The sequence below is a fragment of the Gopherus evgoodei genome, chromosome 4 (genome assembly GCF_007399415.2).
Source record: "Gopherus evgoodei ecotype Sinaloan lineage chromosome 4, rGopEvg1_v1.p, whole genome shotgun sequence".
Classification (NCBI taxonomy): domain Eukaryota; kingdom Metazoa; phylum Chordata; order Testudines; family Testudinidae; genus Gopherus; species Gopherus evgoodei.
The window spans coordinates 15,422,925-15,448,093 of NC_044325.1; the positions used below are offsets into that span (position 1 = coordinate 15,422,925).

Sequence of the window (25,169 nt, forward strand, 5' to 3'; positions counted from 1 at the left end):
TGATTGAGAAACTGATTTTTTGTAAAAAATATGCTCTAGTTTCAAAAGGAATTATTTTGGAGGTGTTCTATGGCCTGTTACACAGGAGGTCAGACTAAATGATCACAATGGTCCCTTCTGGCCTTGGGATTTACGCATCCCAGTTCAGTGCCCTAGTCACAAGCTTGCACTGAAGCAAAACTAAATCACTTGTGTTGGGTACTAATGGCCACTTAGTAGGTAGCAGAGTCTTTCAAGCTTTAGTAAGTACAGAGTTCTCTAAAACATCGCTAAATCAGTTTGGTGGTGATGCTATTTATCATTACAGTGGCACAGGTACATATGTTTACTTGTACCTTAGGTCAAATTTTCAAAGAGCTGTCTTGCTTACACAAAAGCTGTTTGTGTGTTCATGCACGCAAATCCAGTACATGTAAGCATCAAACCTGTCTGCACGTGAAAGAGCCCAGTTCTGCTTGCACAAACTGCTGGCTAAGCAGCAGTTCTGCAGAAAAGGACCTGGGGATTACAGTGGATGAGAAGCTGGATGAGTCGGCAGTGTGCCCTTGTTGCCAAGGCGGCCAATGGCATATTGGGCTGCATTAGTAGGAGCACTGCCAGCAGATCGAAGGAAGTGATTATTCCCCTCTATTTGAAATTGGTGAGGCCACACCTGGAGTATTGTGCCCAGTTTTGGTCCCCCCACTACACAAGGGATGTGGACAAATTGGAGAGAGTCCAGTGGAGGGCAACAAAAATGATTAGGGGGCTGGGGCACACGACTTATGAGGAGAGGTTGAGGGAACTGAGGTTATTTAGTCTGCAGAAGAGAATAATGAGGGGGGTTCGAAAGAGGATGGTGCTCAGCTGTTCTCAATGCTGGCAGATGACAGAACAAAGAGCAATGGTCTCCAGTTGCAGTGGGGGAGGTCTAAACTGGATATTCGGAAACACTATTTCAGTAAGAGGGTAGTGAAGCACTGGAATGGGTTACCTTGGAAGGTGGTGGAATCTCCATCCTTAGAGCTTTTTAAGGGCAAGCTTGACAAAGCCCTGGCTGGGATGATTTAGTTGATGTTGGTCCTGCTTTGAGCAGGGGATTAGACTAGATGATCTCCTGAGGTCTCTTCCAACCATAATAGTCTATGATTCTAGATACAGATGGCCTTCCCTAACATAATTACAATTCTCCTTAGAAAAGTTCTACAAAAATAGAATGGGCCATGTTGTCCAATCTAAAACATTTACAATAAAAATGTCTTGCCCTAAACTGCAAATGCCCAAAATAAAGGTACACCTGGAAATATTCACAATCTTTGTGCTATCACACCCTCCCTGGCCATTCCTCCCCCCCGCGCCCACAACAACATACATATGATAGAGCTACCACAACATGAGAAAATAAAAAGTTTAATAGTCTCTGCAATAAAAGAAATAATCCTGTCCAGTTACTGATCCTGGAATTAAAAAAAAAAAAAATGCACAGCAGCCAGGTGCTCACAAAACAAAACAAAAACTTTCATGCATTATGACTATTTTCTTGGCATATAGGGGCAAATCCATTCTGCTTTCAGTGACTTGAGGGCAGCTTTCCAACCTAGCTCTCTTGCACAAAATAACCAAAATTGTATTAACTAGTCTTTTAAAGTAGTCTATTTTTCTTCAGGAGAGTCTTCATTTGGGCGCAGACGTTTAGAGGCTGGTTCCACAGAACTCTCTGGAACAAAGTTCATAAAGTAATACATTAACATTTAATACACTTCTACACAAGACAGAGTCTCTACACTATAACACACACCACACACACACACACACACACACACACACACACACACACACACACACACACACACACACGACTTGTGGCACTTCAATGAACAGGGCAAAGAGTCCAGTGTTAAAGCTGTCAGAGGAGGAGGGCGTAAAACAATCGGCAGGGAGGGTGGAAGGTAAGCAGGTGATGAGTCAACGCCATTAACCTTACTGGGACTAAAACCTGACTCTACTGAACTCAATTGAAGTTCACATAGAAACTCCTAGTTTTCCAATTAAAATTTATAGAACCTGATCCTGCCAATTTAGAGGCTCTGATTGTACAAGTGACTTCACAAGGATCTGCCTGTGTGTTCCTTAGTGCAGGAGGGGATCTAAATTAGGACTAACAAATTGGAATTACACCACTAAATGAGACTAGAATCAGCCCCATAGCTCAGAGAGAATTCTAGTTTTAAATCCATCAAATGGTATTTTTTTTCTCAAGTATAATTTGAGACAAAGTATACAGTTGAAAAACCCTAAAGTTTCCAGCATTGGACTTTAATTTACCTTCCTGAGTACACTGCTTCTTGAACAACACTTCAGCTGGGATCCGGAAACTGATGCACATCATTTCCTTATTTGGTGCAACATTTCTCACTAGATGAGTAGAACAGCGTCCCTCTAAAGACGTTTCCAGAAAAGCTTCAGCCCGTTCTTGAACATCTTTGGCCGGATTATCATGTTTTGAGAAGCTGTAACAGTGTACTGTGGGAAGGAGGTCAGTGCTGCATGGCTTTCCATCTAAGAAATGTTTGAAAACATCTAGAAATTCGATAGCCAAAGCTGGCAAATTCATGACTATGTGCAGAGTGTTTTTCCTTTCTTTTGTCAGAAGTGACAGTTCCTTGGTTAGCTCTTCTTTAACTGGCCCCAGAAGAAAATCCCGACCATCCATATTGAATTTTTTTATTTTTTTGTCCACTTTATTTAATTTACAGTTGTGTAGAAGCCATTTGTAGGATTCAGGGTTGAGATCATTTGCAAATACGCTGCACTTTTTCTTTGCAGCTGGAATGGCAAAAGGCCCAACCCCAGCAAAGACATCAAATAGAACATCACCTGGCTTTAAAAGTTCAATGATACGGCCATGTTCTGTGCTTAGACGGGAATTCCAATAGACTTTAGAAAAGTCAAATTCATAGGTGATGTAGTTTTCTCTAGTCTGAAAAAAGTTCAAGACATTTGTTTAAACCACCTGTATTTAGATTCCAGACATACACGTATGTTTAAACAATCAATTTATTAAACATTTTACTAAAATGTAATGGGAACATTGGTGTTCATGCCACTGATAGGACAAGTAAATCTTGATCTTATATAATAAGCATTCTGTTATTCTGAAAACATCTTCAAAGCCAATTGGCTTTCCCAGCCCAACTCTTTCTATAAAAGGGCCATTAAATGGTCCTCTGTGGCCAAATAGGGAATATTTCAGTCAGTCAATTCAGGTAGCTGGCATATGTAAAGCACCAGGTGGGGAAAAAAGCAACAGCTTAAAATGACCATTTAAAAAAATCAGTCCCTTCAAGGACTTTGTGACTGGCTGATAATTGCTTTATTAGTAGCTGGTTTCAGAAAGATTCCTTAAATCCTCCTCATTCTAGAATCCACAGTAAATAACAGGATGAAAATGCGAATATGGCAGTAGTGGATCAAATTCAGCTGCTGGTAGCCAGTTCTACAGACTCTGAAACTGTATTGCACTTGGCCTTCACAGGTAGCATAGTCCTGGTTACCGATTCCCATCAAACAAGAAGTTTTGACATGCCTAAAGTCCTTGGAGAGTACCAATGATTACTGAAGTGAGGTAGTGATATAAAACCTCCTTTACTTCTGTGACACAAGGACCCCTTGATGCCAACTGGCAGAGGGCACAAAGGGTACACAGGGTTTTACAGGCATCCCCAAGGTATAATAGTTTACCAAAGGCTGATATGGGAGATTTCTACCTTGAGCCAGTAGCCCTCTGATCACCGTAATCATTGCTAAATGTCTGAATGGATAATATTTGAGTTATGTATCTCTACTGAAAATTTTTTCCTATGGTCTTGAAGTTAAGGCAGGCCCCAGGAAATGACAAACCTCTAAAATGTTCATTTTAGGCAGGAGGTAACAGACACTTATCTCCCTCTCTGGCCATTTGAGTATTGTATGCCCCATGCAGTATGCCTATTTGCATACTAAGCCAGCTGCAAAATGAAAGATGGCAAAATCTATAAGAAAGGAAACTTACAAAATTAAACAAACAGCTGGGGTGGGGAGAAGAAGGGAAGGGAGTCGTGTTTATGAATAAAGACGAAGGATTGGGCTGGTATACTGGAGGGGTGGGAGGACACAATGAATCCTTCATCTGGGAGACAAACTGACAGCATACTTCTCTCATGAAAGAAGGGTCACAGCTAGCCTGGCTGTGACAATGCTGCAAGGATTTTGGGTGAGCAATATTCTACAAGGCCTGAGAGTATCTTGTTAATTAAGACTAGGTTTAAGACTAAGATACGTTATTTTATGTAATCATTTTTTTCCAATGCTACTTATTGCTATTATGCTTTGTTAAATAAACTTATACCTGATTGCACTATCAACATATTTAAGTGCTGTGTGCTAAACAGAGTGGTGATCTGAAATGGTAAGCTGGGGTGTACTGCTCCTTTGGAAGCAGTGAATCTGTCAATACTGCAAGTGTACAGTGGACCAGGGGCTGGACAGTCCAGGGAGACAGTCTGAGGGCTAGAGGATTGGGGTGTGCCTATTGCTAACCTTCAGAGTAAAAGTGGGACCTGCGAGGCCTAGAGGGAAGTGCTTGTGTTACAGGTGGAGTTGGGGAGCTGATCCTCAGGCAGGCATAGACAAGCATTCCTCACAACATGGGTAGGTGGTAGCAAGGTGCCTTACAACGCTGGGTACCTCCAGGAAGCCTCACACCTTCCCCTCTCCGATCTGAAATTTTTTTTGTGCTAGCTTGACAAGTAATTTAATGATTAATCAAAGAATCACTACCATTTGCCTTGCCAACAGACACATAATACAAAACTATTTTACACTCTCATACCCACAGTGCAAGAACTCCTGTAGTAGAGAAACATAGCTCAAATATTTTTAATTATGAGCTAATGCCACCTTGCAATCTTGAATGAAATCAGATTGTTGATCTGATTAAAATGCTTTCTATCTGTGTATTTTGCCAGCTCTACATGCCCAAACTATTCAATTATGTTTTGGAGGAAACCTATTTAAAGTTAACAAAATAAAAAAAAATTATATTAAAGGGAATTGCCAAATTAGTAATTGTTGCCTTAACTCCCATCTAAGCCTCAACAACCCAGTTAAATTAATAGTACTTTCTATGTATAGACAAATAGTGCTTTTCACTCAAGGGTCATAAAACATCTACCAAAGTGTTACAGAAGGGGAAAACTGAGGCACAGAATCTCTTGCCTAGGTCAGTCAGTCAATGCTAGACGCAGGAACAGCATCTAAGTCCCAGCCTTTCCTCCAGGCACTACACTACACAAAGGCTACGTCTTCACTACCCGCCGTATCGGCGGGTAGTAATCGATTGCTCAGGGATCGATATATCGCGTCTCATCTAGACGCGATATCAATCCCTGAACGCGCTTATATCGATTCTGGAACTCCACCAACCCGAATGGAGTTGCGGAGTCGACATGGGGAGCCGTGGACATCCATCCCGCGCCGTGAGGATGGTGAGTAATTCGATCTTAGATACTTCGACTTCAGCTACGTGAATAACGTAGCTGAAGTTGCATATCTGAGATCGATTTTCCCCATAATGTAGACCAGCCCAAAGTGAATCCAAAGCACTTACCTTATTTTCTTGCACCAAATGTATTTAACAATGTAAAAATACTTCGGGGTTTTTTGGAAGGGGAAGGGAATCTAAGTTCTAAATTAGTAACTTTTAGGGCTGTCAGGTGATTAAAAAAATCAATCACGATTAAGCAATGATACTATTTATTTAAAATATTTTTGGATGTTTCTACATTTTCAAATATATTGATTTCAATTACATCACAGAATACGAAGTGTACAGTGCTCACTTTATTTTTTGATTAAATATTTTCACTGTAAGAAACAAGATAGTATTTTTCAATTCACCTCAAAGAGATTGCACTACAGTACTTGCATCATGAAAGCTGAACTTACAAATGTAGAATTATGTACTTCTTCTTCGAGTGATTGCTCACATCCATTCCAGTTAGGTGTGCGCGCCGTGCGTGCACGTTCGTCGGAAACTTTTTTACCCTAGCAACTCCAGTGGGCCGGCAGGTCGCCCCCTAGAGTGGCACCGCCATGGCGCTCTATATATACCCCTGCCGGCCCGCCCGCTCCTCAGTTCCTTCTTACCGCCGTGTCGGTCGTTGGAACTGTGGAGCGCGGCTTAGCTGTCCTCCACGTCCCTAGCTCTCCTAGTTCTCTATCGTTTATCTATCGTTCATCTCTAGTTCCATTATAGTTGTTAATTAGTTTGTTAAGTAGATAGTTTAGTTAAATAGTTGTTAAGTAGTTCTTCGCCGGGGGCTTAGCCCTTCCCGGCACCAGGCTCATGCCTGTTTCGCCGGGCTTCAAGCAGTGTGCGGCCTGCAAGAAGCCCATGCCTACCAGCGATCCCCACGAAGCGTGCCTGAAGTGCCTCGGGGAATCGCACAGATCCGACAAGTGCCGCATCTGTAAGGCTTTTAAGCCGAGGACAAAGAAGGAGAGGGATCAGAGGCTCCGAACTCTCCTAATGGAGGCGGCACTTGACCCGTCGGCTTCGCAGGCCGTGGTATCGGCACCGGCACCGGATCGCTCCGGCACCGAGAAGACTCCTCGGCACCGACCTTCTCCGGCACCGGAATCAGAGCCAAGGCCGTCGAAGTCTGATACTCCGGCCAGGCAGACCCGGCTTGAGCGCCCGGCCTCGACATCGGCCGCGGCGCCGCCGGCACCGTCAGCACCGTTGACTCCGGGCCCGGCGGGTCCGTTGAGTCCGGTGCCGCCGAGCTCCCCCATGAGATCTGGGGTTGAGGTAGTGGTCCCATCCACACCGGAGACCTTCGCCTCGGCTCGGGACCTTATTGCCCTAACTGAGCCCACTCGGCTGCCACCCCCGGTACCTCCGGTGCGGGTTGTGTCCAGAGGCAAGCCCATGCTGTCGGCGCCGCCCAGAGACAGTCGTTCGCCATCCAGGTCCCGACGTCTTGGGCGCTCCAGATCCCGACGCCGCTCGCAGTCCCGGCACCGCTCCCCTCAGCGGTACCGGTCACACTCGCGGCAACGGTCGGCATCGAGACGGTCGCGGTCAGGCTCCAGTCGGCGACACCGGCACCGCGACTCCAGGAGCAGGTCCCGACGCTACTCGCCGCACCGGTCGACCTCCCGGCACCGAGCTGGTGGCAGGTCCCGGTCTCGGTCGACCTCCCGGCGCCGAGCTGGTGGTAGGTCCCGGTCGACCTCCCGGCACCGAGCTGGTGGCAGGTCCCGGTACCGAAGCGGCACCCGGTACCGATCAGGATCCCGGCACCGTGACAGATCCCGGTCCCGATCCCGGTCCCGGCACCGATATGACTCCCGGCACCGGTCCCCGGCACCGAGACGATCCTCCGTGCCGGCCCGCGCAGACCCTTACCATCCAGGGTCGGCCCCACCGTGGCCCTCGAGACAGCCGTCCGTATCCTCCCAGACGGACAGCGGGTATGCGCTGGGCACCGACCGGCAGGCGGCGCTGTTCGGGGATCCGCCGCTGCAAGACCAAGGCCCACAACAGTGGGGATTCTGGACACCCTGGGCATACCATCAGGCCCAGGGCCCCCAGCAGCTCCCTGCTAGACCGGCGACTGCGGAGCGTAGGGCCCCTGAAGCCTCCTTGTCTCGCCCCCCTCCCTCCCCGGAAGGGGAGGAAGGGTCCAAACAGCAGGACTCCGCTGTGGCTCCGGAGGCAGAGGCGAGGGCTGAGGAAGACCCTCAGTTGGACACTCTCGTGCCTGGGGTCTCGTCATCCTCCTCCCCGGATGAGGCGGTGGCGGGTACCTCCTCCAACAGTCCCCCCCCGCTGGATCTCAGGGCGCACCAGGACCTCCTCAGGCGATTGGCTCAAAATCTGAGTCTGCAGGCAGAGGAGGTCTCGGAGATAGAGGATCCAATTGTCACCATCCTCTCTTCTGATGCTCCCACCAGGGTCGCCCTGCCCTTCATAAGGACCATCCAGGCCAACGCCAATACTATCTGGCAGTCCCCGGCCTCCATCCCTCCGACAGCGAAAGGAGTCGAGAGAAAGTACATGGCCCCTTCTAGGGGATATGAATATCTACATGTTCACCCGACTCCCGGTTCACTGGTAGTGCAATCGGTGAACGATAGGGAGCGTCACGGCCAGGAGGCTCCGGCCCCCAAGTCCAGAGAGGCCAGGCGGATGGACCTCCTTGGCCGTAAGGTGTATTCGGCTGGGGCGCTGCAGCTCAGGGTCTCTAACCAGCAGGCCCTGCTAAGCAGATACGCCTTTAACTCCTGGGTGGCAGTGGACAAATTTAAGGAGCTGCTGCCACAAGATGCTCGCCAAGAGTTTACGGCCATCTTGGACGAAGGCAAGAAGGTCGCACGCACGGCCTTACAAGCCTCCTTGGACGCTGCGGACTCGGCTGCCCGTACCCTCGCGTCAGGAGTTACGATGCGTCGCATCTCCTGGCTGCAGGTTTCCGGCCTTCCGCCGGAGCTCCAGCACACTATACAGGACCTTCCTTTCGAAGGCCAGGGCCTGTTTTCCGATAAGACAGACCCCAGACTCAAGAGTCTAAAAGACAACAGGGTCATCATGCGGTCCCTCGGGATGCACACCCCCGTGACGCAGCGTAGACCCTTTAGGTCGCAACAACAGCAACAACGTAGGCCGTTTTCCCAGTTCCGCCAGCGGCAGGACCTTTACAGGCGCCGCGGCAGGAACGGCAGGCGCAGGCAGTCTGGGAACCAAGGGGGGCAGAACCAAGGCTCCTCAAAACCCCCGCCTGGTCCTAAGCCTTCATTTTGAAGGGGCGCCCGAGGGCGCGGTAACAGTTTCCCCTATGGATCCTTCCCCCCCGTTTTCAAACCGCCTTTCGTTTTTCCTCCCGGCGTGGTCCCAAATAACATCGGACCGCTGGGTCTTAAGCATGGTGCAGACGGGATACCGCCTGCAGTTTGTTTCGTTTCCTCCTTCCCGCCCTCCTTCCTCGTCCCTCTTCAGGGACCCCTCTCACGAGCAATTCCTTCGGCAGGAGGTGCAGATGCTCCTCAGCAAAGGAGCTATAGAGGCGGTTCCGGAAAACGAGAAAGGCAAGGGGTTTTATTCCCGCTACTTTCTGATCCCCAAGGCCAAGGGGGGCCTCAGGCCTATCCTCGACCTGCGAGAACTCAACAAATACCTCGTGAAGTTGAAGTTCCGCATGGTATCCCTGGGGACCATTATTCCATCCCTGGATCCGGGAGACTGGTACGCCGCCCTCGACATGCAGGACGCGTATTTCCACATTGCCATTTGGCCGCGCCACAGACGCTTTCTCCGCTTCGTTGTGGGGGCTCTTCATTATCAGTTTGCAGTCCTCCCATTCGGCCTGTCCACGGCCCCGAGGGTGTTTACAAAATGCATGGCAGTTGTCGTGGCGCATCTTCGGCGCAACCGTGTCCACGTGTTCCCTTATCTGGACGACTGGTTGATTCGGGGCACGTCGGAACAGCAGGTCAACAGCCATGTCCACATGATCACCGCCATATTTGCGAGTCTGGGCCTCTTGATAAACACAGACAAGTCCACTCTGAGGCCCACGCAGAAGGTGGAATTTATCGGGGCCGTCCTGGATGCCACTGTGGGCAGGGCCTCGCTGCCTCTGCAACGGTTTCAGACCATGGCGGCAATCGTTCAACGTTTGCGGTCAGCCCCATTGACGTCAGTGAGGACATGTCTAGCCCTGTTAGGCCACATGGCGGCGTGCACTTTTGTGACCGACTACGCTCGGCTCCACATGAGGCCTCTCCAGCTGTGGCTTATCAGTCATTACAGGCCGGCAAGGCAACCTTTAGACATGTTAGTCACAATCCCCCAGAAGGTCTTAGATTCTCTCGGCTGGTGGTTAGACCAGTCCGTATTATGTGCGGGTCTTCCCTTTCACCCCTCTCAGCCCTCGGTATCCCTGACAACGGATGCCTCAGATCTAGGCTGGGGGGCCCACCTAGGGACCCTGCGGACACAGGGCCTGTGGTCCCAGGAGGAGGTGGGGCTCCACATCAACATGCGGGAGTTGAGAGCGGTCCGCATTGCTTGTCAAGCGTTTTGTCATCAGCTTCAGGGTCGTTGTGTCGCCGTGTTCACGGACAACACGACGACCATGTACTATATCAACAAGCAGGGAGGCACCAGGTCCTCCTCCCTGTGCCACGAGGCGATACGACTCTGGGACTTTTGCGTAGCCCACTCCATTCACCTCAGGGCTTCCTTCCTCCCTGGAGTACGGAACACTCTGGCAGATCGATTGAGCAGATCCTTCCTGTCACACGAGTGGTCCCTTCGCCCGGACGTCGCTCTCTCCATTTTCCGGAGGTGGGGTTATCCCCGGGTGGACCTCTTCGCGTCCAAAGGGAACAGGAAGTGCCAAGCGTTCTGCTCCTTTCAGGGCAGGGAGCCGGGGTCGATAGCGGATGCCTTCCTCATCCAGTGGTCGACCCACCTGTACTATGCATTTCCCCCGTTCCCTCTGGTCCACAAGGTCCTCCTGAAGGTGCGCAGGGACAGGGCTCTCGTGATCATGGTGGCCCCGGCGTGGCCCAGGCAGCACTGGTACACCATGCTGCTGGACTTGGCCATAGCCGACCCAGTTCCCCTGCCCCTTCATCCGGACCTGATTACCCAGGACCACGGGACCCTCTGTCACCCAGACCTGCAGTCGCTGCACCTAGCGGCGTGGCTCCTGCGTGGCTGACTGGTTCCGAGCTGCGCTGCTCTACGCCTGTGAGAGAGGTGCTCTTGAGCAGCAGGAAACCGTCCACAAGAGCCACATATTCAGCGAAATGGAAGCGCTTCTCCTGTTGGTGCGTAGAGAGAAATCTCCGCCCTATGGAAGTTTCGGTATCCGAAATCTTAGACTACGTTTTGTCCCTCAAAGGGCAAGGTCTGGCCTTATCGTCGTTGCGAGTCCACCTAGCAGCTATCTCCACCTTTCACCCGGGTGCGGACGGTCGCTCCGTTTTTTCTCACCCGACGGTGTCGAGATTCCTTAAAGGGCTGGAACGTTTATTCCCTAACGTCCGTCCCCCTGCTCCAACCTGGGATCTTAACCTGGTGTTGTCCCGGCTCATGGGGCCCCCCTTTGAGCCGTTAGCTACTTGCTCCCTGCTCTACCTCTCTTGGAAAACTGCCTTTCTAGTGGCTATCACCTCAGCTAGACGGGTGTCGGAGCTCCGAGCTCTTGTGGTAGACCCCCCATATACGGTCTTCCACAAGGATAAGGTGCAGCTGAGGCCACACCCTGCTTTTCTGCCCAAGGTGGTCTCAGCCTTTCACGTCAACCAAGAGATTTTCCTTCCGGTTTTTTTCCCAAAACCTCACTCCTCAGGCAGGGAGCAGCAGCTCCACTCGCTGGATGTCCGTAGGGCTCTCGCGTTCTACATAGAGAGGACTAAGCCCTTCCGAAAATCCCCCCAGCTTTTCGTGGCGGTAGCAGATCGTATGAAAGGTCTTCCTATCTCCTCCCAGAGGGTATCCTCTTGGGTTACGTCCTGTATCAGGACTTGTTATGACTTGGCCCATGTCCCTACGGGCCGTGTGACTGCGCATTCTACCAGGGCGCAGGCGTCGTCGCTGGCTTTCCTCGCCCGTGTGCCCATCCAGGAAATCTGTCGGGCAGCGACCTGGTCATCGGTCCACACCTTTGCTTCCCACTACGCCCTGGTCCAGCAGTCAAGGGAGGATGCGGCCTTCGGAACTGCAGTGCTCCGTGCCGCGACTTCTCACTCCGACCCCACCGCCTAGGTATGGCTTGGGAGTCACCTAACTGGAATGGATGTGAGCAATCACTCGAAGAAGAAAAGACGGTTACTCACCTTTGTAACTGTTGTTCTTCGAGATGTGTTGCTCACATCCATTCCACACCCGCCCTCCTTCCCCACTGTCGGAGTAGCCGGCAAGAAGGAACTGAGGAGCGGGCGGGCCGGCAGGGGTATATATAGAGCGCCATGGCGGCGCCACTCTAGGGGGCGACCTGCTGGCCCACTGGAGTTGCTAGGGTAAAAAAGTTTCCGACGAACATGCACGCGCGGCGCGCACACCTAACTGGAATGGATGTGAGCAACACATCTCGAAGAACAACAGTTACAAAGGTGAGTAACCGTCTTATCAATAACTGCATTCAAAAATAAAACATAAAACTTTAGAGCCTACAAGTCTAGTCAGTCCTATTCCTTGGTCAGCCAATCGCTCAGACAAATAAGTTTGTTTACATTAGAAGGAGACAATGCTGCCTGCTTCTTGTTCACAATGTCACCAGAAAGTGAGAACAAACGTTCGCATGGCACTGTTGCATCCAGCGTCACATGGTATTTACATGCCAGATGTGCTAAAGATTCGTATGTCCTTCATGCTTCATCTACCATTCCAGAGGACACGTGTCCATGCTGATGACAGGTTTTGCTTGATAACAATCCAAACCAGTGCGGACCAACGCATGTTCATTTCCATAATCTGAGTCAGATGCCACCAACAGCAGGTTGATTTTCTTTTTTGGTGGTTCAGGTTATGTAGTTTCCGCATCGGAGTCTTGCTCTTTTAAGACTTCTGAAAGCATGTTCCACACCTCATCCCTCTGATTTTGGAAGGCACTTCTGATTCTTAAACCTTGGGTTGAGTGCAGTAGCAATCTTGAGAAATCTCACACTAGTACCTTCTTTGCGTTTTGTCAAATCTGCAGCGAAAGTGTTCTTAAAATGAACATGTGCTGAGTCATCATCCGAGACTACAACATGAAATATATGGCAGAATGTGTGTAAAACAGAGCTGGGGACATACAATTCTCCCCCAAGGCATTCAGTCACAAATTGAACTAACTTTTTTTTTTTTTTAAACAAGCATCATTAGTATGGAAGCATGTCCTCTAGAATGGTTGCTGAAGCATGAAGGGACATACGGATGTTTAGCATATCTGGCACGTAAATACCTTGCAATGCCGGCTACAAAAGTGCCATGCGAATTCCTGTTCTCACTTTCGGGTGACGTAAACAAAAAGTGGGCAGCATTATCTCCTGTAAATGTAAACAAACTTGTTTGTCTTAGGGACTGGCTGAACAAGAAGTAGGACTGAATGAACTTGTAGGCTCTAAACTTTTGCATTGTTTTGTTTTTGAGCGCAGTTACATAACAAAAAAATCTGCATTTGTAAGTTGCATTTTCACGATAGAGATTGTACTACAGCACTTGTTTGAGATGAACTGAAAAATACTCGTTCATCATTTTTACAATGCAAATATTTAATAAAAAAGTGAGCAGTCTACGGTTTGTATTTTGTGCTGTAATTTAAATCAATATTTGAAAATGCAGAAAAAAATTAATTGGTATTATATTGTTTACAGCGTGATTAAAACTGTGATGAATCACTATTTGAGTTAATCATATGAGTTAACTGCGATTAATTGCCAACCCTAGTAACTTTGTAAGAGTCCATTACTTTACCTGACTTTGAATATAGTTTATCTGACTCTCAATAAAACCTAGGCTATACAAGTTCAAATAATGCTTAGGAATATCCTTATAAATATCTTGTAAACATGGCTGTGATTTCATTCATGATAGACTGGGGCATACAGAACACATTCAGTACTTAGCAGTCCTGAGATACTGGGCCAGAGGTGGGACTGGGACAAGATTTAAGTTTTATGATATCTTTCCATCACATCTACTCTTCCACTTCAACTGCATTCTGTATGTCTGACTAGCTGTGCCAGGAGAAAATAGGAAAAATGTACCTTTGTTATCATATTGGCCTCTCCTGCTAGCACTTCCATTTGAAAATTTCGGTAAGTGTTGTCAATAATATTGATTTTGTTTACTGAACAGGTGATTCCTGGATTCTTGTCAATTATAACCTGACCTGCAAGAAAGAGAGAAAAATATTCAACTACTAAGTGTTACTAAATCTTTAAATTCTGTAAGAGATATAAGAGAGCAATTCTGAGTTGTATTTTAAAAAAGCAAACTACCTATAGAATGACTTGCATGTGAAATCATTCAGTGTGCTATAAATTATTTCCACTAGTGCCACTGTGTCACAGGGAACTCCTAGTGCAAATATTTTACACTGAAAAGAGGGTTAGATTCCCAGTGAAGGCTCTTGTGCTTCAGGGACAGAGTACTGTCTACTGCAGAGATTCCCAATCTGTAATGTGTCAGCTTGCTGTTCCACCCAGTCACTTCACCATTTATAATCTAGAGGGCCGATTCAACTCCCATATCAACGTGATTCTACTTGTACCCAGATCAGCGGGTAACATTAGTTCAAAGGCTGGACTAGAGCAGTAAGCTATGGCTGTCGTATAAATAAAATGTTACATTTTGATCTTGGTCTCCCCTGCCATAAACGAGTTGAGCTTAATGGGCCTAACCTGAAATTTGCTAGATGCAAAGGGCCTGACCCAATGCCCAGTGAGGTCAATAGACTACTATTAACTTCAAGTTCACTATACATAAAAAAAAACCTGATTCAGTGCCCTTTAACCTAAGCATTCACTTTTAATAAAAGTCTGTTTAAGGTAAGAAAATTTTAAAACAATGAGGGTTCCCAAAAGGTTCCCTGTGCAAAATAATCATCTCTAGCTCAGGCACTTGTTAAAATGACTTTTATCCAATTATACGCTTCTCCCAAAGCTATTTGAGTGTGAATGTTGTACGTACCAATCAGATGTTTGTAGGGTAGCTGATGATCTCTAAGATTCAAGTGAGCTATATGGCCAATCCTAGTAAATCCAGAGGTGACATCTTGACCTTCAGGAAGCACCGCTCGTAAGATTTCCTCAGTCTTGAAATGGTCATAAGTCAGTTCTAAGTTATACTTGGACACCTGAGGGTCAATACTAAACTGCTTTAATATTTCTTGTTCAGATTCTCCCAGTGAATATTCTGCTGATATTTTATGAGGATCCAACAAAACAAGTCTACGGTCTTCATCTTTTGGATCATCAATCACTCGCTTCAGACCTGGGCGCTGCAGTGTTGTATGTTTGAGGGATTTTAACAATTTGTTTATTACTTCTTTTTTCACTTTTAGAACTGGAACAATAATTGTCCTTTTGAAAGCTGCTCTGTCAAGAGTTGTCATTCCACGTACTTCAGGATGAGGTGTATACAGTTCAATATCAGCTTTATTTTCTAGAATTTCAGGCATTGTAAAGAAACTGTTTCTCTGAACTACCCAAAAAAATCCAGGTACTCTTTCAAAATACTGTACCAGCAGTAACCAAACTTCTGGAAATGATGTGTTTGATGCAGCTGTTCTAAAAAGTTTAGTTTTCAGTAGTCTAGCAGAGTAGCCATATAATCTCCATAAAATCCTAGAAGGGAAATTATTCTTTTTATAGACATTATGTAATCATTCCATTAAAAAAAAATACTGCAAGTCGCATGGATTTGCAATTCTCACAAAATAAAGTTTGTTTGTATCAAGTAATGCACAACATGAACATTTATCGTTCATAAATAGAGAATTAGGCTACAAATTTATATCCTTGTACGTGGCCAAAAAAACACATCTCAACCAATTTTAAGTAATGGTGGACAATCTCCTCATACCCATACACAAAGGTGAAGTGTACTTGCGATTGATGGGCCTGATGATGCTCCCATTAAGACAAATGTGTTTAGATCTGTTTGCTGTCTCTTATAAAGCTGATCAGCGAGCACTGGTAGCCAGACTGCAGTTGCTGGTGGGTGGAACCACTCTGCAGGGACTTCATTCATTTATGAGAGGGTAACCTGAAATGGAACAGGAATCTCTTTTTGTCTTTGAGTGTTTCCCCTAAGGGCTGCTGTTTTCTGTCTGCTCTACCTCCCCATTCAATATATACAAAAGGAGGCCATTACTGGTTTTACAAGAGGAAGGGTAGAGCTATCCCCTGACACTAGTTCTATCTAGGTTTTCATAGTGCACTCATTACTGTAGTATAGTATCTGAGTGCTGTGTCTCATTGTGTAAGGCCATGTCTACATCTAAAATTTTGCAGCGCTGGTTGTTACAGCTGTATTAGTACAGCTGTATAGGGCCAGCGCTGCAGAGTGGCCACACTTACAGCAACCAGCGCTGCAAGTGGTGTTAGATGTGGCCACACTGCAGCGCTGTTGGGCTGCTTCAAGGGGGGTTCGGGGAACGCGAGAGCAAACCGCGGCGAAGCTGGTCTCCTTTCCCGGTTTGCTCTCTCGTTCCCCGAACCCCCGAGCAAGCAGGTCTCCTTCCCTGCGGTTTGCAGGGTGGTTCAGGGAACGAGAGAGCAAACCGGGAAAGGAGACCAGCTTCGTCGCGGTTTGCTCTCGCGTTCCCCGAACCACCCTGCAAACCGCAGGGAAGGAGACCTGCTTGCTCGGGGGTTCGGGGAACGAGAGAGCAAACCGGGAAAGGAGACCAGCTTCGCCACGGTTTGCTCTCGCGTTCCCCGAACCACCCTGCAAACCGTAGGGAAGGAGACCTGCTTGTTCGGGGAACGCGATAGCAAACCGGGGAAGGAGACCAGCTTCGCCGTGGTTTGCTCTCGCGTTCCCGGAACCACCCAGCAAACCGCAGGGAAGGAGACCTGCTTGCTCGGGGTTCGGGGAACGCGAGAGCAAGCTGGGGAAGGAGACCAGTTTGATTACCAGAGGCTTCCTCAGGTATGCTGGAATACCTGCTTATTCCACGGAGGTCAAGAAAAGCGCTGGTAAGTGTCTATACTTGATTACCAGCGCTGGATCACCAGCGCTGGATCCTCTACACCCGAGACAAAACAGGAGTACGGCCAGCGCTGCAAACAGGGAGTTGCAGCGCTGGTGATGCCCTGCAGATGTGTACACCTCCTAAGTTGCAGCGCTGTAACTCCCTCACCAGCGCTGCAACTTTCTGATGTAGACAAGCCCTAAGTCTTCCCATGATGGCAGTCAGTTGTTTGGATGCAAGTCTTATTTGTATTGCTCCTAAGTCAAACAGCTGATTTTTTGGTGGTGATAAAAAGCCATCCACACCCTGTGCACCCTCATTTCCTGGTCTGCCCTCATGCAGTTGCTACCACCTTTTGTATTTCTATCCTCTTCCTGTGTAGTCCAGTAGACTTTGGTGACTTCACCTCTGGGGCTAGATACATCAGCTGCTAGGAAGGCCAGCTGTACAAAGGGTTACCATATGGTGGTGGAAGTAGAGTCTTTCCAAGTGTCACCCACAACCACAGAATCAGAAACAGATGTGGGGTCATACAAGTTTCTTTGTTTCACTCTTCACCTTGCCCCATTCCACTAGACTGCCCCTTTGCAGGAAACCTGATTTAAGTAATGCTCCTAGAAAGCCCATTGAAGATGGCTTATGCTCTCTAGTTACTCAGTTAATGTGGCTACCACTCCTCATTGGATGAGTTCAGAATTTCAGAGTGTCTGGATGTTGTTTCCATTTGGAACTCTATTTGGCAACATTATTCTGGGAAGACTATCTTTCCTCTCTAATGAAGTTCTGAATACAATCACTCATGCTTTCTTTAGCCCCCTTCATATTACAAGTAATTCGCTCCTAAAAAGCTTGCCTTGAAATTAATCTGAAAGCTGCAAAAGTTGAATGTTTTGTGTTTGTCTTCCTTCTCTACCAAGGAACAATCAGTAATTCCTTAGCTCCATAATCTGCATTTGTTGCCACTATGAAAATGGATTCATTTCAAGGTTCTTCTGATGGTATACTAAGGCCTTTATTTTGCTAAATTCAAAGTAACTGAAGAATTTTCTGTTGCTAGTCTCCCTCCAAAACAACTGATGTCAGTTAGACTGTTTTATCTTGAGGTTGCACTTGAACTGGGTCAGAAGCAGGCTGGTCTTGCTTCAAAGACCCAATCTGCAGAATTAATTCCCTGATTATGTTGTAGGGCATGTTTATACGACAGCTACTGTAGTGCGAACGCTTTCTTCATCAATGTAAGATGGTTTTCTTTCAATATAGTTAATCCATCCCTCCAAGAGGCTGTAATCAGGTCAACAGAACCATTTTTCCACTGCCCTACCTCTGTCTGCACCAGCAGTTAGGTCAAACCTACCTATAGCCCTCGGGGCACATACATTTTCTATAGCCCTGAGTATCAGTAGCTAGGTCAATTTAATTTAAGTGAACCGTGCCTTACACTGAACCTTAAAGAGAGACTGATTACATTAGCCTCCTCTTTCTGAATTTGTTTGACAGGCAGGTTTTCTGGACCAGTGGGTCCAGTTTAATTTTAGAGGAGCAAGAGCAGATCAACTTGGGCCCAAAGGACTAACAAATGGATCCCTGAACTTGATTCAAATTGTGACAGTCAGCAGCAACCCCCGAACAGCTAACAGCCTTATAATAGCTAGCAACCATTAGGGAAAATTGGACACCTCACGGACACAGTAGCCTAAACTTTTAAACTGTCTTCCCTTATCGGTCTTAAGGCAGTTAAAGCTGGTCCTAAGCCGGTTTTTGCTAAGCAAATTGCAGAAGTGCAGGGTTTGCTAACCACCAAATCAAATGCTAACACAACCAAAGCCTGTGTGTGAGTGTGTATAAAAGATTCTTGGTTTTTGTATGGAGTAGAGTCTTTGTACCAAGATACAAAACTCTTTCTTCTGCAGAATAAAGCAACCTTTTCTTATCCCTTTCTGGCTGTCATTGGCTCTCAGCTAGGCAAACCCGACATTTCGGTAACAGTTTCTGGGGACCCCAGATGGGACCCTCCTAGCTCGGACATCAGACTCCGGACTGCTGCGGTGAACTACGAGCAGCGCCACCAGGGTGCTTAGCCCCTCTTCCTTACTTGACCACAGCCCCTAGGGTTCGTGCGCCAATAAGGTGAGCCCTAATAGGATAAGGAAACACTTCTCGGGTTCTGGTTATATTCTGGTTACCTGGTTGCTATATTTCTGTCTTATACCTTTGGGTGTTAGCTGTGTGGGCGGAACTAAGCTTCTTGTTCGTAATTCCTCAGGGTGGAAGCCATAACGTGCGAGGAAGCCCTGAGGTTGTATTAAGATCCTTCTGTTCCGTCCCCTGTAGCAGTCAATGTAAGCTGAGATTGCTGGCTTGGATTTTTTGGATTAGACCACTATTCCCTCCTTCCTTCTGTTTAATTCTCTATTTGAGTGCCAGAAAAGGGGATGGGTGTGTCTCAGAGGAAACCCTCTAAGGATAGCCCTTTGGATTACATGTTAAATATCCACATAGGCGGAAAGCCATTTGACTGTTCTGTGTTGCAGGAGGCTACTGTGAAAATTTCTGGTGTCTCCGCCTCCCATGCCTTTTTGCTAGCTCCAGATTCCCCAGTTAACCTCTTGGGCAGAGACCTGTTGTGTAAATTGCATGCTCAGATCTTTTTTTCAGATGATAGGATCGTCCTCCGGTTACTTCAAAACCAGCTTCCCCAGCTGTGTGCTGTTCTGACCCAGGCTTCAGAGGACTTGATCCTGCCTGCGAACCCGATCCTACCCGAGCGACTCAGACAAGAGGTAAAAGCCTCCCTTATGGGGCACTTTAAAAACAGACTTGGGCACTCTCCAGACAGAGCCAGTGCGTATAACCTTAAAGCCAGGCATTGTAATTCCTCAAATTTGTCAGTACCCCATCCCCCAAGAAGCTCTGCTAGGCCTCTGGAACCTTATCACCACACTCCTGCAGCTGGGAGTGCTAGTTTGCACCAAGTCTCCTTTCAACACCCCCATTCTGCCATTCAGAAAACCTAACACGGATCCAGAGAGAAAACCGGTATACCGATTTGTCCAGGACTTGCATGCAGTGAATAGTCATTCAGGCTAGACACAAAGTGGTACCTAACCCTCACACTATCCCAACTGCCATTCTAGCAGGTACTGCTTGCTACTTGGTAATAGACTTGTGTAATGCCTTTTTCAGTATTCCCCTAAATCAAGACAGCTGGGATATCTTTGTATTTACATGGACGGATCCAGAGACTGGGAGGGCAGAGCAGCTGACCTAAACTCGGCTACCACAAGGATATGTTGAATCGCCAACCATCTTCTCCTCTATCCTGACATGCAATTTAGCTGATATTAAGCTACCTGGTGGGTCCACTTATTTCTTGTATGTGAATGACGTCCTGGTTTGTTCTCCTAATCAGGTATGCATCCCAATTTCAGTCCTTACTCGCTGATGTACCTGTTCACTGGATCCAGCCAGGGGACTGGGTCTATGTAAAAGAGTGAAAAATCGAGCCTCTCCAACCCCGGTGGGCTGGCCCTTTTCAAGTCCTTCTTATCTCCCACACTGCAATTCGAGTAAGGGAATGGGATACCTGAATCCACCACACCCAAATCAAGCTAGCCTATAGGCCAGGGCCAGTAGCAGACAACATAGGTCTTCGAGGGAGCACCGTCAGCTCTTCCCACTGTGACCCGGAAAAGCCAAAAGCAGACGATACCTGAAAAACTAAACCTCTCGAGGGACTAAAGCTTTTGTTCCGACAAACAAAATCCTGAAACTTTGTGACTATGGGTTCTCAGATGGTGCTGCGGTGGCTATTATTTCTGAGCCTGCCCCTTGTACAAGCTAACCCGCATCCAGCGGCTAAACCTCTTCAGCAACTGGCCACATTGGGACACTTGTCTGACTGTTGGTTGTGTCACCGAACTCGTTCTGAGCAAGGAATAGAACTGTTGGCTGTACCTTTAAACCTCTCTGAAACTCTCTCCCTACAAGTGGTGCGGAAAGCTGTGGTGAAAAGGAGAATACCAATCTGATAAGCATGGGAAAACGTCTGAGGTTTGGCATCATAGTTGGGAGGCCCAACGGGTCCCTCTCTTCGATATCCTTGGGTTTGGGTACAAGCTGGCCCTATATTTTAATGCTGTTGACGGGACTGGGAAGGAACTGGGTTACATCCCCTTAAAAGCCTGCAATCAAACCCTTAGGTTTAGTGTTAGAAATGAAACCTTTTACCCCTTAAAAATTGGTGTAGACACTCAGAGACCTCCCTGCCAGTTTCAAAAGGCCTGTATTGCGAAATTAACAGGTGAACGTTATCAAGGTGAGTGGTTTCCTTCATTCCTTCCCTTTGGTCCCATAAATGAGACCCATGCATATTATATGGACGTCTCCTCTGGTATTTTATCACCTCACTCATCCCTTGTAAAAATTTCTAAATGACAGGGGGCGCTAGTAAGCTTTACATCACACTTGTTTGCTGTTACATACTGTGGGGGTATCTTAAACAACACCCCCGCCATGGGACATTTAAATGCATCCAATTGACAGTGCCGGGGCCAAGTATTTGGCAACTCAAACATCAAGATGTTAGGGTAGATTGGCGCCACCAAGTAGCAAAAAGCTTCCTCACCCTTTATTTACAAAGCCCCGGTCTGTATTTTATCTGTGGCCATAATGCTTATAAAGCTCTTCCACCGGGTTGACATGGCCGGTGTGGTGCGGCCAGGGTATTACTAGACGTTCAAGTAAACACCACACTGGACTCAGGCCAAATCCTCAACCTGGGAATTTATTCTCACAAGCTCTTCACACCCTTAAAAGGGGCTTGGGTTAAATGTGCCGAAAACCCCCTTGTAATCAGGCAAACAGAATTTCATTCCTTTATACGTGAACTTATTCCTGAACTGAGGGTAGCAGAGCTGAAAAGGGCAGTGGTAAACATTTTTGCAAAACTTAAAGCAGTTAATGCCTCCTTAAATGCTTTCCAAAAGTTACAACAAGAAATCGATAACATAGCAAAAGTAACACTGCAAAATATGCATGTGCTAAATGCCATAAATGCTAAAGTGGGGGGGCCGGTGTTCGCATTGAAAAAAGATGCTGTTTTTATATTAATCGCTCTGGTTTATTAAGAAGAATTTGCAGATCATCAAGAATGCAGCTGTTGTTTTCCACACTGTATCTCTTGATCATACCCTTAATTTTGAAAACCTCCTCCCAGACCTGGGTCATGCTTTACTGGCCTTTTCTGTAAAATTGTCAAATTATTTTCTCTTTTCTTTCTGTGTGTTGTTTGGGTAATGTTGCAATGTACAAAATGTTTGTTAATGTTACTAAGGGCTCTACTGGCCGTAAAAAGCACAATATCTCTCTCTCCAGCTTAAAAGCAAATTGCGTATCGAGCCTGACCCTTTGGATTATCAGGCCCAAAGGGAAAACTGTAACAGTCAGCAGCAACCCCCAAACAGCTAATAGCCTTATTATAGATGGCAACCATTAGGAAAAATTGGACACCTCACAAACACAGTAGCCTAAACTTTTAAACTGTCTTCCCTTATCAGTCTTAAGGCAGTTAAAGCTCGTCCTAAGCTGGTTTTTGCTAAGCAAATTGCAGAAGTGCAGGGTTTGCTAACCACCAATCAAATGCTAACACAACCAAAGCCTGTGTGTGAGTGTGTATAAAAAATTCTTGGTTTTTGTATGGAGTAGAGTCTTTGTACCAGGATACAAAACTCTCCTTTCTTCTGCAGAATAAAGCAACCTTTCTTTATCCCTGTCTGGCTGTCATCGGCTCTCAGCTAGGCAAACCCGACATTTCGGTAACAAAATGGAAACTTTTTTAAACAACTAAACGTTCCCCTCTGAGTTTGCAGTAGCCGCTGCAGCCTTGTTCTTGTGCATATGAACCTCCCCTGACCTGGCAGCTAAGGGCTTGGCTACACTGGAGAGTTGCAGCACTGGTGGTGGGTTTACAGCGCTGCAACTTACTCACCGTCCACACTTGCAAGGCACATACAGCGCTGTATCTCCCTGGCTGCAGTGCTGACTGTACTCATGCTCTGCCTGGGGTATAACGATTGCAGCGCTGGTGACGCAGCACTGCTCCGCCAGTGTGGCCACCAAAAGCGCTGTAATTGGCCTCCAGAGATATTCAGAGGTATCCCAGAATGCCTGTTCAGCCACTCCCAACAGCGCTGCAAATACAGCCACACTGCAGCGCTGGTAGCTGTCATTATAGCCACACTGCAGCGCTTTCCCCACACAGCTGTACGAAGACAGCTGTAACTCCCAGCGCTGTACAGCTGCAAGTGTAGCCAAACCCCCAGCCCACACAGAGGAGAACCGCCCTAGTGTGCGTCCAGGGGCCGGGCGGGGAAGGGAGCGAACGACCGCCGTGCACAATGAAAAGCGAACGAGGGCTTCAGGCCGGTAACTCTCCAGCTGGCGAACAACAGCGGCGGGGCAGGTGAGCTCTAAAGACCGTGAACTTCCACCTCGGCGTCCCTGTGCAGCCCTGGCCGGGCACCGGCCAGAACGGGTAACCCCCGGGTCGGGCTCGCTCCTCAGCCAGCGGGACAGGTGCGCCGGTTTCACGGCACCGCAGCCTCCTGCTCCGAGTGGGGCGGGCCGCCCCTTCCCCTCAGTCAGATACCCAGGGCCTGGCCCCCCCCGGGGCTCCGTAGCCTCCTCACTAACCGACCCCCCCGCCAGGCTACGAGCCTTGCCCGCCCCTCACCTCATGCCGGGCTCCCGCAGCGCGCGTGCCTACGTCTCTGCTCTCTCCTCAGGCGCATTGATACGTCACGGAGGGTGTGACGACATCAGGCGGCGCCGCCGCCTCCCCCGGGCTGGCGCTAGGGGGAGGCTCCAGTCCGGCCTGAGGCACCGCCCAACTCCCGCCCCTCGAGAGCGGGCTCGGGACGGAGCGGTTCGCTTGGCTCGGCTCGGCTCACAGGGCAGCATGCAGCGGCCGGGTCCCGCCGGGAGTATCAACCGCGAGCCAGGCTGGTACCTGTCTGCCCGCGAGCAGGAAGGGGAACAGGAGTCCGCCCCGTTGCTGCCGCCAGCGCCGCTGGGCAATGTGTGTGAGCGGACCGGGGGCTGGGCGTGAGGGGCTCCCGGGGATGGGTGTCTGTGGCAGGAGCAGAGCTGGAGCCCGGGAGGAGGGAGGTGTCAGGAGAGGAGGTGAAGGCTTTTTATCCCCAGGACAGGTCCCGCCTAGCCAGGCTTCCCCACTAGTGCTTTGAGGGGCGACCGGGGTGGGAGGTAGGGTGACCAGATGTCCTGTTTTTATAGGTTCCGGAGTAGCAGTTATGTTAGTCTGTATCTGCAAAAAGAACAGGAGTACTTGTGGCACCTTAGAGACTAACACATTGATTTCAGCATGAGCTTTCGCTACAGCCCACATCTTCGGATGCATAGAATGGAACACACAGAGAGGAACGTACAGAGAACATGAAAAGTTGGAAGTATGCATAGCAACAGGAAGAGTCTAATCGATTGAGATGAGCTAGTATGCATCTGACGAAGTGAGTATTCACCCACGAAAGCTCATGCTCCAGGACGTCTGTTAGTCTATAAGGTGCCACAGGATTCTTTGCTGCTTTTAAAGCTGGGAAAGGTTGCAAGTGCTTTGGAGGGTAGAATTAAAATTCAAAATGAACTGGACAAGCAGTCTGAAGTAAATAGGATCAGATTCAATAAGGACAAATGCAGAGTACTCCACTCAGGAAAGAACAATCAGTTGCACACATACAAAATGGGAAATGACTGCCTAGGAAGGAGAACTGCAGAAAGGAATCTAGGGGTCATAGTGGATCACAAGCTAAATATGAGTCAACAGTGTAACACGATTGCAAAAAAAGCAAGCATCATTTTGGGAGATACTAACAAGAGTATTGTAAGCAAGATGCGAGAAATAATTCTTCCGCTATACTCCGCACTAATTAGGCCTCAACTGAAGTATTGTGTCCAGTTCTGGGTGCCACATTTCAGGATAAATGTGAACAAATTGGAGATGGTCCACAGAAGAGCAACAAAAAAGATTAAAGGTCTAGAAAACATGACCTGTGAGGGAAGATTGAAAAAAACTGGATTTGTTTAGTCTGGAGAAGAGAAGACTGAGAGGGGGCATAATAGTTTTCAAGTACACCTCTACCCTGATATAACGCTGTCCTCGGGAGCTAAAAAAATCTTACTGCATTATAGGTGAAACCGTGTTATATCGAACCTGCTTTGCTCCACCGGAATGTGCAGCCCCTCCCCCCCTCCGATCGCCGCTTTACCACATTATATCCAAATTCGTGTTATATCGGGTTGTGTTATATCGGGGTAGAGATGTACATAAAAGGTTGTTACAAGGAGGAGGGAGAAAAATTGTTCTTAAGATCTGTGGATAGGACAAGAGGCAGTGGGCTTAAATTGCAGCAAGGGCGGTTTAGGTTGGACATTAGGAAAAAC

General features: G+C 47.9%; 2 protein-coding genes across 7 annotated transcripts in view; one reads left to right on the top strand and one right to left on the bottom strand.

Annotated features, from left to right (window-relative positions):
• Positions 1–1,806: 1,806 nt before the first annotated feature.
• Positions 1,807–23,518, bottom strand: TRMT5 (tRNA methyltransferase 5). The gene is given in 6 exon segments (XM_030558518.1): positions 1,807–2,188; positions 2,191–2,221; positions 2,223–2,959; positions 13,783–13,907; positions 14,708–15,363; positions 23,446–23,518. Coding segments are annotated over 6 exon segments (1,605 nt in total). The 5' UTR covers positions 23,451–23,518; the 3' UTR covers positions 1,807–2,137.
• SLC38A6 (solute carrier family 38 member 6) overlaps positions 23,047–25,169 on the top strand; it is a 64,819-nt gene continuing 62,696 nt past the window's right edge. For 3 of the 6 annotated variants that reach the window (XM_030558521.1, XM_030558520.1, XM_030558525.1), the window contains exon 1: positions 23,578–23,790. In XM_030558521.1, the coding sequence (XP_030414381.1) occupies positions 23,671–23,790 (120 nt within the window). In that variant the 5' untranslated portion in view covers positions 23,578–23,670. Of the gene's footprint in view, positions 23,176–23,577; positions 23,791–25,169 lie in introns of those variants that run through there. The other 3 variants (XM_030558519.1, XM_030558524.1, XM_030558523.1) reach the window with 2 other exon arrangements.